General features: G+C 41.7%; 1 protein-coding gene across 4 annotated transcripts in view; it reads left to right on the forward strand.

The window, feature by feature from the left end:
* Positions 1-14,406, forward strand: part of MICU1 (mitochondrial calcium uptake 1) — a 164,784-nt gene that overhangs the window by 116,991 nt on the left and 33,387 nt on the right. For 3 of the 4 annotated variants that reach the window (XM_023755126.1, XM_006090278.3, XM_023755125.1), the window contains one exon: positions 3,091-3,228. The exons of the other annotated variant lie outside the window; for it this stretch is intronic. In XM_023755126.1, coding sequence (XP_023610894.1) covers positions 3,091-3,228 — 138 coding nt within the window. The remainder of the gene's footprint in view (positions 1-3,090; positions 3,229-14,406) is intronic. 4 annotated transcript variants of the gene reach the window in all.

The raw sequence follows: 14,406 nt of genomic DNA on the forward strand, positions 1-14,406 counted from the left end.
GAATCATAAATCAGACTTAAATTGAATCCTGGAAACTTTTGGTGGTGTCAAAAATTAATCAGCTCTGCAGAAGTGATGCTGTGACAAACTTGAAATATTGAGTAGCTGAGTTAAAAAAGAGGCTTTCACTTAATATTGATGGTATTGATTTCCTTGGAAATTGTTTTGCCTCTCACTTTAAATATGACTTAGCTCCCTGGTTGCATAAGTTTTTCCAAAACAACATGGTGCTGTTCTATAGGATGAATATGTATTACTGCTTAGAAGGATGAAACGGTGTGATATTGAGATACAGTCCTAGGTTCCAGACAGAGCTGAATTTGAATCCCAGGACTTCATGTTACCTCAGTGTTCTCATCTGTAAAATGAAGCTGATAATATCTACTCCATAGGGTGTTATAATGACTAAATGAAAGAAAATATGGATAAAGAACATGGCCCATAGTACATGCTCAGTAAATGTTTGCTATTGTTAAAATGCAGTTCTTGTGTATTGCTCACTGACCAATGAAGAAACAAATTAAGGTGTCTATCAACTTATAAGCTAACTGAGGAAATGAAAACCAAAAGAGAATTTCACTCTTGACTATATACTTATTACTTATTTTGTGACTCGTCTGTAAATCTTATCTCCCTACTAGATGGTGAAGACCCTAAGAACAGAAACTGAATCATCTTTCCTTATCCCACAAGACTAACACAATGCTAGACAACTAGTAGACACTTGGGAAATGTTTGTTGATATGACCTTACTTAGTAATGTCTATGTCTGTGTATACATACCCCTCTTATGAGAACAGAATTATGTCTCACCACATAGGAATCTGAGAGTTTCCTAGTAACTTTTATTTTCCAATAAATCCATGGGGAAATTTTACCATCTTCAAATCATTTTGCTTTCTAATTTGTTTCTGGGCCCATCTTTAGCCAGTTTATTATCTATGTATTTATAAGTATCATTAACACTGCAGCTGGCATTGAGATAACTTTCTGGTCTCTGTTTTTATATTAAAATCTTAGTTTTCTGATATTACTTAGATTAGCTGGAGGTCCTTTATACTTAACCTTTCCAGCTGCATATTTAAATACATTTAATAAATTTTCAGTAGCTTTATGGTAAGTAAGCATGTCTAATTAAGATATTCTATACTCTGTACATTTTTTTTCCAAGTTCTATTGATGTCCTAGCATTTGATTACCATTTGGGGGCAAACTTGAAATTCTTAAAGGCCTGAATACAGACTGAAGAACTGATAAGACTTTATATATGTACTAGAGGCCCGGTGCACAAAAATTTGTGCACTCGGGGGTAGGGGGTCCCTCAGCCCAGCATGTGCCCTCTCGCAGTCTGGGACCCCTCGGGGGTGACCACTTGCTGGCTTAGGCCTGCTCCCTGGGGGATTGGGCCTAAGATGGCAATCAGACATCCCTCTGGCAGCCCGGCAGCCCTTGGGGGATGTCCATTTGCCAGCAGGGAGCAGAACTAAGCTGCAGTCAGACATCCTTAGCGCTGCTGAGGAGGCAGGAGAGGCTCCCACCACCACCGCTGTACTGGCAGCCATCAGCCTGGCTTGGGGCTGAGCAGAGCTCCTCCCTGTGAGGACTGACCACCAGAGGGCAGCTCCTGCATTGAGCGTCTGCCCCCTGATGGTCAGTGTGTGTCATAGTGACCAGTCATTCCCAGTCTTTCTGCTGTTAGGGTCAGTTTGTATATTACCCTTTTACTATATAGGATAGAGGCCTGGTGCACGGGTGAGGGCCGGCTGGTTTGCCCTGAAGGGTGATCTGGATCAGGGTGGGGGTCCTGCTTGGGTGCCTGGCCAGCCTGGATGACGGGCTGATGGCTGTTTGCAGCTGGTCACACCCCCTTCAGGGTGGGGGTCCCCACTGGGGTGCCTGGCCAGTCTGGGTAAGGGGCAGAGGGCCGTTTTCAGGCTGGCAGACAACTAAAGCTCCCAGCCTCTTTTTTTTTTTCTTTTTTTTTTCATTCTGGGATTTATTTACCTTCTATAGCTGTCACTGGAGCTGAGAGCCGGCTCCAGCTCTGAGGCCGTGGCTGGGTGAAAGCAGGTATCTGGGTTTGTTTAGCTTCTGTAATTGAAACTCTGTTGCCATCACTGGCGCTCTAAGCTCTGAGGCCCCGGCTGGCTGAAAGCAGGGGTTTGTTTAGCTTCTATAATTGGGGTTTGTTTAGCTATAATTGAAACATTGTTGCTTCTGGAGCTCAGAGCTGGGCCGCGGCAGGCAGGGAACCTTGGCTTCCTCCATCACTGGAGCAAGCAAGCCTCATGTTCACTTCAGCTGCGTGGCTGCCGGCCGCCATCTTTGTTGGCAGTTAATTTGCATACCCTGCTGATTAGCCAATGGGAAGTGTAGCGGAGGTATGGTCAATTACCATGTTTGTCTATTATTAGATAGGATAATTAATCAAATATATAATAATTAGATTTTTTTAAATATGTTTTATTGATTTTTTACAGAGAGGAAAGGAGAGGGTTAGAGAGTTAGAAACAATGAGAGAGAAACATCGATCAGCTGCCTCCTGCACACTCCCCATTGGGTATGTGCTCGCAACCAAGGACATGCCCTTGACTGGAATCGAACCTGGGACCCTTGAGTCCGCAGGCCAACGCTCTGTCCACTGAGCCAAACCGGTTAGGGCTAATAATTAGATTTTAAGTCTTCTCTGAGTAGCAAAGATAAAGATAGACCAAAGATTACTTATTACCAATGATATTACTCATGAATTAGAATAGAGTTTTAACATTGTTTTGATCTCTGCAAACATGCTCCTGACCTGTAAGGTATATGAGATGTCACAGCAGCTGTGCTTTATCTATCAGGAAATTGAGGCCGAGAGTAGCTGGGTTACTCTCCTGATTACATAAATTGTTCAGTGGCAGAGTTGGAGAAGAACCCAGATCTTGTCTTTCTGATTAATTTTTTTAAATCTCGGTGAGAAATGTAGTTCAGAAATACAATCCTGGCCATCAACTATTTTCTGCCATCCAACACAGTTGATCATCCCACATTCCATATCAAAGTACTTTCTATTTGACCCCAAGAACACTCTTTCTGTTTCCCTCTCAGTTTGAACGCCATGACCCTGTGGATGGGAGAATTACTGAGAGGCAGTTCGGTGGAATGCTGCTGGCCTACAGTGGGGTGCAGTCCAAGAAGCTGACTGCCATGCAGAAGCAACTCAAGAAGCACTTCAAAGAAGGAAAGGTAGGTATCTTTGCCTAGAGGAAGAAAAAGAGCCAAACCATGGAAACATACGGTGTCGTGGACCAAAGGTTACGACTAATTCGTCTCTGGTACCTGAAAAAATGAGCAGTGGATAAGGAGAAAGGGAGAGCCCAGAATGACACTAGGTTTCTTATTTGGACAAAGGGTGACACCATGAACTGAGACAGAATTTAAAAAGAGAGGTTGGTTTATAGGGAAGATAAAGAGTTCAGTTGTAGCTATCTTGAGTGTAAGATGCCTATAGACCAGTGGTTCTCAACCTGTGGGTCGCGACCCCTTTGGGGGTCGAACGACCCTTTCACAGGGGTCGCCTAAGACCATCCTGCATATCAGATATTTACATTATGATTCATAACAGTAGCAAAATTACAGTTATGAAGTAGCAACAAAAATAATTTTATGGTTGGGGGTTACAACATGAGGAACTGTATTTAAAGGGCCAGAAGGTTGAGAACCACTGCTATAGACATCCAAGTAGAGTGGATTAGCAGGCAGTTGGATATTGAAATCTGTTTTAGAGGATGAGATAGATTTGGGAATCATCAACATAATAAGAATTAAAGCAAGGAGAACAGATGAGATTATCCAAGGAAAGTATAATATAGAAAAGAACTATGGGCCAAGAACAAAATCCAGTGGAACACTAACATTTAAGCAGCTCAGGAAGGAAATCTTGAGGAAATATTTAGAGAAATACCTGGAGAAAGTAATGAAATCAAAGCCAAGAAAGTAGAGGATTTAGGAATTGAGGGGTCTACAGTGTTACATGTGATGGAGATGGCCCAGTAATATAAGATGATAAACATCCATTGGGCCCGGCCAGTGTGGCTCAGTGGTTGAGCATCAACCCATGCACCAAGAGGTCACCAATTCAATTCCCAGTCAGGGCACTTGCCTGGGTTGTGGACTCCCACCAGGGATCATGTAGGAGGCAGCTGATCACTCTATCTCTTTCTCCCTCCCCTTCTCTCTAAACAAATAAAAACATATTTTTAAAAATCCATTGGTTTTGGTAAAATAGTAATAATTGGTGACCTTTGGGAGAGCTGTTTCATTAGAGTGGTCTATTAGAGGACATATTAGAATGAGAAGTAAGGAAGTAGAGAAAGAGAAGAAGGGAAGGAAGAAAAGGGGAGTGGAAGCTCCTAAAAGGAAATAGCATATGTTAAAAACTCTCAGGCAGTACATAAGTCTGCTTGGGCTGCTATAACAAAATACCACAGACGAGGTGGCTTAAACAACAGGAATTAACTTTTCTCACAGTCTGGAGGCTAGAAGTCCAGGATCAAGATGCTGAAAAATTGGGTTTCTAATGAGGGCTCTCTTTCCTGGCCTGTAGACACTTCTTCCTGCTGTGTCCTCACATGGCCTTTCCCTGGTGTTTGCACAGAGAGGCAAGGAGCAGGGGAGTGCTCACACTAGCTCTCTGATGTGTCTTATGAGAACATTAATCATTTCAGACCAGGGCTCCACCCCTAGGACCTTATTTAACCTTAATTATTTACTTAGGGGCCCATCTCCTAATAAAACCACACTGAGGGGTAGGGCTTCAATGTATAAGTTTTGGGGGATACAAACATTCATTCCATAAAGGAAGGAAAGGCAAATCTGGCATGTGTAAGGAACTGAAGAGGACTGTTGTGCTTGGAACCTACTAGCAAGGAGAATGGACTGTGATGCAGTCAGAGAGGGAGAAGAGAGCCAGAACATGCCGGATCTTACAGGCATGGAATGAGTTTGGATTTTATTCACAGTGCAATGGGAAGCTATTAAAGGGTTGTGAGCTGTGAAGTGGTATGGTTGTATGTATATGTAAAGAGATGATTCTGACTGCTTTATGAAAAATAGTTTGGAAGGAAGCAAGCATAGAAGCAAAAAAAACTGATACTAAGATTATTAGAGAATTCAGGAAGAGATGATTGAGCAGCATTGAGACTGCAGACCATGGATTTCTAGTGGCACTCATCAACCCCATTCTAATGCCTTTCAACACTGGCTACGCCGAGAGCAAGAAGAGGCAGATGGTAGAACTGAGTCAGCATCTGGGGATTTGCCAGGGAGTGGGAAGGACACATTGAAGCAGAAATTAGTTAAGAGGTCAGACCTCTTAAAGATCTCAGACACACACGCAGAGCAATGCCAGCAAACCCATGTCTTCTCATTCTCAGCCCAATGCTCATTTCACTGGACAGTGGTTACCAATTTGGCCATGACCAGGAAACTGACCTGGCACTAAAAATGTCCCATGAGATATTGCCAAGATAATGCAGTATGGGAGACATGGAGCTAGAAGACTTGAATTCAGGCCCTGCCTCAGAGGTTTCCATGGCCATTAGATAAATTGTTTAACCTCATTGGCCTCATGAACTCAGAAGCTTGTCCTAGATGTGCATTATAAGGGCACTGTGGCTTTAAAGGTTGAATAACTGAAAATAAGAAATAGGATGACTAGTACTATACTTGTCTGATTTCTTAGTTATTGGTTTTTGTGCAGGAAATCTTGCATGAATAGCATTGCCTCAAGTTGGTAGAAAGCAGTTCTCATCACCCAGACTTCTTCCTCCTTGTCTTGGATGGCAGGAAGCTGAAAGGACCTCTGACCAGGCTGTAACCTGCAACCGAGGGCAGCTGGGCTCTGAGAGAAAGTGTCAGCCTCTCTGAATTCAGCCCAGCGTGTCCCTAGAGCAGGTGTTTCCCTCGGCTGGAGGGAAAGACTCATCATTAATGGAAAGTGACAGATGACAGTACATATACCAGCTCAGATCTGCTGGAAATTATAATTTCAGAAAACAGATTGCAAATGTTTAGGTGGATTTTTAGTGCTGGTCCTGGAAGCATAGTGTTTGCATTAGGAAACACTCCTTTCTTTTAACCAGACTTATTTTTAAGTTTGTTCAGACATTGACTTGGCCTTATAATTATCTATCAGGATAAGCTAATTCATGTTTTATTATAAATTTATATTTAAGAGCAATAAATTGGGTGCTGGAGACATCTCCCTTGAAGGAATAGAGTATTTAAAGTTGGCAGGATAAGTTAATTTAGGACCTGAAGACCTTTCAAAAGAGCTCTGAAGTGAGAGGACACATTTTGTTAGATGGTAAAAATTTGGGGTGCTGCCCTAACCGGTTTGGCTCAGTGGATAGAGCGTCAGCCTGCGGACTCAAGGGTCCCAGGTTCGATTCCAGTCAAGGGCATGTACCTTGGTTGCGGGCATATCCCCAGTAGGGGGTGTGCAGGAGGCAGCTGATCAATGTTTCTCTCTCATCGATGTTTCTGACTCTCTATTCCTCTCCCTTCCTCTCTGTAAAAAAACAATAAAATACATTTTAAAAAAATTGGGGGTGCTAAATTACTTCTGGCCCAGAATTCCAGCCTGCTCTAGCAAGAATGAGATTGGATGTCCTTTCATGTTGGTTAAATAGTTGAGAACATAGTAATTAGGTAAAATGAGAGTGAATGAAGGACCTTTGCTCCTGTAGTTACCAGTCCATCTCTCTGGGACCATTTCCCATTAGAGGGGAATCGCCATCTTTTCTAATTGCTTTTTTTTTCACTTTAGATAAATTGTTACCATGAAAATGTGAGTTTTCATTTGGGTTATGTTAATTTTTGTGTGGGGGGAGGAAGAGGGGTGGTTCTGTACAAAATACCAAACCAGACCTAAAAGATTGAAGGTCCTAGTGGTGTATTAAATAAATCTACACTAATAAAATACAAACATGCAAATTGACCATACCTTCGCTACACCTTAAGCCACACCCACCAGCCAATCAGAGCGAATAATATATGCAAATTAACCCAACCAAGATGGCGGCCAGCAGCCATGGAACTGGAGCGAGCAGGAGGTTTGCTTGCTCCAGTGTTGGAGGAAGCCAAGCTTCCCCGCCTGCTGTAGCCAGCTCTGAGCTCCACTGAAAGCAACAAAGTTTCAATTATAGAAGGTAAACAAACCCCAGGTACCTGCTTTCAGCTAGCAGTGGCCACGGAGCTGGAGCGAGCAGGAGTGGGTTGCCCTGGCGATGGAGGAAGCCAAGCTTTCCGCAGGCCTCCGCTAAAGGCAACAAAGTTTCAATTATAGAAGGTAAATAAATCCCAAAATAAAAAGAAAAAAAGGAGAGGCTGGGAGCTTACGTCACCAGGGAGCTTGGCCAGCCTGAAAACGGCCCTCAGCCCCTCACCCAGACTGGCCAAACCTCCATGGGGTGAGTGTCCCCACTGGGGTGGACATCCTCCGAGGGGTCCCACACTGCAAGAGGGCATAGGCCGGGCTGAAGGACCCCCCCCCGAGTGCACAAATTTTTGTGCACCGGGCCTCTAGTATCTGTATAATACTGAATGACCTTGCAGTGCTTCACAGCCATTTTTCTTTTTCTGTGTTTCTAGCAGCCTTGGTAGCTCATTTTGCCTTTGAAAATATAGAGATATAGAGAAAGAGATGACCCGCCCAGAGTCACCTGGAAACCAACACTTCCTCTTCCAGATCTGTGGCAGCTCTATTTCTCCATACTCTTCCTCTAAAGCAGTGGTTCTCAACCTTCTGGCCCTTTAAATACGGTTCCTCATGTTGTGACCCAACCATAAAATTATTTTCGTTGCTACTTCATAACTGTAATGTTGCTACTGTTATGAATCATAATGTAAATATCTGATATGCAGGATGGTCTTAGGCAACCCCTGTGAAAGGGTCGTTCGACCGCCAAAGGGGTCGCGACCCACAAGTTGAGAACCGCTGCTCTAAAGCAATGCTGCTCCACCCAGGTTGCCCAGTAGGATCACTTGGGGAATTTTTAAGAAATGTGATTTTTGAGGCCCGCTTCAAACCAATTAAATCAGAAGCTCAATGGTTGGGTTTAGGCATCAGAGTTTCTAAAAGGGTTCTCAGGTAACTCTGAAATGAAATTAGGCTTATGAGCTGCTGCTCTAGAGGAGCCATGCTTCATTGGTGGCTCTAGCTGTTTTGTCCCTGAGTCATAGCCTGAAGAATTGGGAACCTGCCTTGCCTGGGAAATTTACTGTTCATACCCTGAGTAACCACCATGTTTCTTATTTAACAGAGTTTTCTTTTCTTTTCTTTTCTTTTCTTTTTCTATTTTTAATGGGAGAACATGTTTTGTTTGAGCTTTATTTTAAAAATTAATCCCTATCCTCTACTAGATTTTCCCTATTCCCCTCAATATTCTTTTTTCTGTGAATTCTTCTAGGCCAAATCTGACAGCTCCAAAATTTCCTTTTTGTCCTCTAAATTGTTGTATTCCCCTCATTAAAAGACAGTTTCTGAGACTTTATAAATTTAATTAATAGTGTTGGTTTTTCTATGCTCAAGAGTGCAGAAGCTGCAAACTTTAATAATTTAGCAAATTGTCCTGGCCAGTGTGACTTAGTTGGTTGAGCATTGTCCCATGCACTAAAGCAGGAGTCCTCAAACTATGGCCCGCGGGCCACATGCAAATACAAATATTGTATTTCTTCCCGTTTTGTTTTTTTACTTCAAAATAAGATATGTGCAGTGTGCATAGGAATTTGTTCATAGTTGTTTTTTTTATAGTCCGGCCCTCCAACGGTCTGAGGGACAGTGAACTGAACCCCTGTTTAAAAAGTTTGAGGACCCCTGCACTAAAGGGTTACCAGTTCGATTCCTTGTCAGGGCACATACCCAGGTTTTGGGCTCGATCCCCCATAGGGTGTGTGCAAAACCAATCAATGTTTCTCTCTCTCCTTCTCCCTTCTTATCTCTCTTTTTTTTAAAAATCAATAAAAACATGTTTTTAAAAAAGACCTAGTCTCTTTTAGAAACCCAGGCCTGTGCCCTGACTGGGAACCAAACCAGCCATGAGCCTGGCTTCTGGCTGAGCAGTGCTCCCCCTGTGGGAGCGCACTGACCACCATGGGGCAGCTCCTGCGTTGAGCGGGATCGGGCCAAAACCAGCTCTCCAACATCCCCGGAGGGGTCCTGGATTACGAGAGGGTGCAGGCCAGGCCGAGGGACCCCACTGGTGCACAATCTGGATCGGGGAGGGACACAGAAGGTTGGCCAGCTGGGGAGGCACCACGGGAAGACTCCAGGGTGTGTCCAGCCTGTCTCACTCAGTCCCAATCGGCAAGACCCCAGCAGCAAGCTAAGCTACCGGTTGGAGCATCTGCCCCCTGGTGGTCAGTGCACGTCATAGCGAGCGGTTGAGTGGCCTAAGCATATCATTAGCATATTATGCTTTGGTTGAATGGATGACCAGATGACCGGACACTTAGCATATTAGGCTTTTATTATATAGGATTATAATAATACATAAATTATTAATTTCATGCTATCTGTGGATAATATTCACATGGGCTCTCCTATTCACTTATTCTTGCAGATGTTTAAGGGTTGAGCCACATGTGGTCATCAGATCAATGCAAGCACTTAAAAAAACTTAGGTGATGGATTAATTAATTCCTGGCAGATGAATTTGCTATGACCGATTAAAACACAAGGCGAGGGAATCCATCCATTACAGTGTGTTTATACTCATCCATGGCCTATCAGCACTAAATATCTGCTTTTATAGCTGACTCCAGGTGAAGCCAAATTTTCCTTACCCATCTTCTCATCTATTGCAACTGCTTTTTATTTCTTTAAAAGTTTTATTGATGTACAATTTATATACCAAAAAATTAACCCGTTTTAAGTGTACAGTTAAATGATGTTTAGTAAATTTACAGATTTATGCAATTGTCACTGCAACCCAGTTTTAGAACATTTCCATCACTTCAAAAATATCTCTCGCCCTACAGCCAATTGATGATTCTCTCTCATCATTAATGCTTCTATCTCTTTCTCTCCCTTCCTCTCTGTAATCAATAAAATACATATATATACTTTTAAAAGGAAAAAGAAAAAAAAATCTCTCGCCCTAACCGGTTTGGCTCAGTGGATAGAGCGTCGGCCTGCAGACTCAAGGGTCCCAGGTTCGATTCTGGTCAAGGGCATGTACCTTGGTTGCAGGCATATACCCAGTAGGGGGTGTGCAGGAGGCAGCTGATCGATGTTTCTCTCTCATTGATGTTTCTAACTCTCTATCCCTCTCCTTTCCTCTCTGTGGAAAAATCAATAAAATATATTTAAAAAAAAAATATCTCTCATACCAGTTTACAGTCAATCCCTATTTCCACTCTAGCCACTGACAACCATAAATCTTTTTTTTATCTTTATAGATTTGACTTTTCTGGACATTTCATATAAATGTTTTCATATAATAATGTAGTCTTTTGTGTCTGGCTTCTTTTACTTACATTTTTTTGAGGTTTATTCGTGTTGTTGCTGATATTAATAGTTTGTTACTTTTTTGTTGCTGTATAGTAAATAGTATTCTATTGTATGTATATACTGCATTTTATTTATCCATTCACCAGTTTATGAACATTTGAATTGTTTCCAGTTTGGGGTTATTATAAGTAATACCTTTATGAACATTTGCATACAAGTCTTTATGTAAACCTGTGTTTTTATTTCTCTTAAGAAGATTCCTAGGAGTGGAATGGCTGGGTTGTATGGTAAAATTATATTTAAATTTTTTTTTAAGAAATTGTCAAACTGTTGTTCAAAGTAGCTGTACCATGTTACATTTCCACAGCAGTGTGTGAGAGTTCCAGTTTCTCCACATGCTCACAAAAAGTTGTTACTATCTTTATTTTTAAGATTTTTCTTAATTTTTTTATTAATTGATTTTTAGAGAGAAAGAGAAAGAAACATCAATTTGTTGTTCCACTTATGGATGCATTAATTGGTTGATTCTTGTATGTACCCTGACCAGGGATCAAACCTGAAACCTTGGCATATCAAGATGATGCTCTGATCATCTGAGCTACCTGGCCAGGGCCATTGCTGTCTTTTTAATAGGTGTGTGGTGGTGTCTCATTGTGTTTTAATTTGCATTTCCCTAATGACTGATGATTCTGAACATCATTTCATATGCTTATTAGACATTCATATATCTTTTTGGTAAGAAGTCTATTCAAATCTTTCTTTAATTAGGTTATTATTACCATCTCATTGGGTTGTAACAGTTCTTTACATAATTCTGGATACAAGTCCTTTATCAGATATATACTTTTTAAATATTTTCTCCTGGTCTATGATTTGTCTCTTTTCTTAGTGTTTTGTTGTTGTTTTTTTTAAATATATTTTATTGATTTTTTTTTCCAGAGAGGAAGAGAGAGGGATAGAGAGTTAGAAACATCAATGAGAGAGAAACATCGATCAGCTGCCTCCTGCACACCTTCTACTAGGGATGTGCCCGCAACCAAGGTACATGCCCTTGACCGGAATCGAACCTGGGACCTTTCAGTCTGCAGGCCGACGCTCTATCCACTGAGCCAAACCGGTTAGGGCTTCTTAGTGTTTTGAATCACAAAGTTTTTGGTTGTTGTTTTTTTTTTTATATATGTTTTTATTGATTTCACAGAGGAAGGGAGAGGGAGAGGGAGAGAGAGATAGAAAACATCAATAATAGAGAATTCCCCCTACTGGGGATTGAGCCCGAAACCCAGGCCTGTGCCCTGACTGGGAACCAAACCATGACTTCCTGGTATGGGTCGATGCTCAACCACTGAGCAACACCAGCCAGGCAGGCGAATCACTTTCAGCATTCGGTCCAGGGGTGCCTTTCAGGCCCGCACATAGCATCTTTGCTTATTCACATAATAACTGCCTTCAAAATGGCTGTCACTGGCTAACTCAGGGGTGGGCAAACTTTTTGACTCGAGGGCCACAATGGGTTCTTAAACTGAACTGGAGGGCCGGAACAAAAGTATGGATGGAGTGTTTGTGTGAACTAATATAAATTCAAAGTAAACATCATTACATAAAAGGGTACAGTCTTTTTTTTTTTAGTTTTATTCATTTCAAATGGGCCGGATCCTGCCCGTGGGCCGTAGTTTGCCCACGGCTGGGCTAACTGCTTTTCTGTTTATCTAAATCAACAGTTTTTCTACCTCTTTAATTGTCTGTAATCATTGTTTCTTTCACACCCTTAGCAACCTTAGCACTCTTGATGGCCTCTTTATGTTTTAAAACTGTGCTAATGGTTAATTTTGCCAGCAACAAAAGCATTCCCTCCTTTGTTGCATGAGAGATGCTTTTTGTCATACTGAGGTATTAGCTTGAAAGAGGTGTCAGACATTTGTTCTGTGAATAACTTGGCTGATAACCACATTGTTCGAGATGGGAGACATTCAAGGTTTGACTGTAATGTGATTTGTAGGCCACCATTTTTCTAATTATCAAATGAATAGTCACTCAATTCAGATTGTCCTAGCTGTCTGTCCTCAAATGATTCTCAGCATAAGCACTCTGGTCTTGAGCTGTATTTTTTAATGTTTCATGATAAATAAATTAACAAACATTAAAGGTTGTCAGAGTAGGGAGCATTTTCACTGTCATGCCTTTTCTGTTTTTGGAATTTTATGTTAACCTATTGGCCTTACAAAACCCTTTCAATAACTCAGGTCCCTATTGTCCCCCTGCCGTAAAAATTCACACCTTAATAAGAAAAGTAAAAAAGCTTTAGCAAGCCTTTTTAAAAATATACATAACAAAATTTACCATTATGTGTACAATTCAGTGGCATTAAGTACATTCACACTGTTGTACAGCCATCACCACCATCCATCTCCAGAACTCTTTTTATCTTCTCAGACTGAAACTCTGTACTCATCTATAATAATAAAAGCGTAATATGCTAATTAGACCGGACAGCTGAATGACCTTCCGGATGAAGCCGGGACTGTGAGGGTCGAGGCAAGCCACTGTGGCTGTGAGGGCCAAGCCCCTTGCACAAATTTCGTGCATCGGGCCTCTAGTTAAACAATAATTCCATATTTTCCCCTCTCCCGAGCCCCTGGCAACCACCATTCAATTCCTGTCTCTCTAAATTTACACTAAATACCTCCCATATTTGGGATCATACAACATTTAATCTTTTGTAATTGGCTTATTTCACTTGGCATAATGTCTTCAAGGTTCATCCATGTTACATAGCATGTGTCAAAATTTCTTTTTTTAAAAAAGACTGAATAATATTTTATTATATCAAGTTTTTTATCCATTCATCTATTGATGGACACTTGGGTTGTTTTCAACTCTGCATGTCTTTTGATGAAGGGAGGAGAAGATGGTATTAGTGTATCCATCCACTAGCAGCTGATATTGTAGAACCTGTAATTCTCCATAAGGTCGATTCTAGCCTAGTGCTTACCTTAGCATACTGCGGCATTCATAGAAGGAATGAGCCCTACATCTGGATGCTCTAAGTCAGCGGTCACCAACCTTTCAGACCTCACAGACCACCAGTGGTCTGCGGACCACCAGTTGGCAACCACTGCTCTAAGTCAAGGCCAAGAAAATGACCTCAAGTTATAGAAAAATTATTTAGTATAGACCTTCCATTTCACTGCCAAATATTACAGAGCTTGGTACATAGTAGGTATTCCATACATGTTTGAATAAATGCTTTATCCACACTATTGTTCATAATTGCCCAAAACTAGAAACAGCCCAAATAGAATGGATAAATTGGTATGTTTACACAATGGAATAGTCATAGCAATAAAAATTAATGAACGCCCTAGCTGGCTTGGATCAGTGGATAGAGCGTCAGCCTGTGAACTGAGGGGTCCCAGGTTCAATTCCGGCCAAAGGCACATGCCTGGGTTGTGGGCTCGATCCCCAGTGGGGGGCATGCAGGAGGCAGCTGATCAATGATTCTCTCTCATCATTGATGTTTCTGACTCTCTCCTCCCTTCCTCTCTGAAATCAATAAAAATATATTTTAAAAAATTAATGAACTACATATGTACACAAAAATATGGACAAATCTTAAAGAGAAAAGCCATATATACTATAGTCATGTGCCGCTAAACAACAGGGATATGTTCTGAGAAATGCGTAGTTAGGCAATTCATCATTGTGCAAACATTATAGAGTGTACTTACACAAACTTATAGCCTACTGCACAGCTAGGTTATATGGTATGTAGTCTGTTGCTCCTAGCCTAACCTGTTATGTACTGAACTAGAGACCAAGTGCATGAATTCATGCATGGGTTGGACCCCTTGGCCTGGCTGGTAATCAAGGCCTATCTGGGGGCTGGCTAGCCACGTTGAGGAACCCTGGGAGGT

This window comes from Myotis lucifugus, unplaced genomic scaffold, assembly GCF_000147115.1.
Source record: "Myotis lucifugus unplaced genomic scaffold, Myoluc2.0 scaffold_69, whole genome shotgun sequence".
Lineage (NCBI taxonomy): Eukaryota > Metazoa > Chordata > Mammalia > Chiroptera > Vespertilionidae > Myotis > Myotis lucifugus.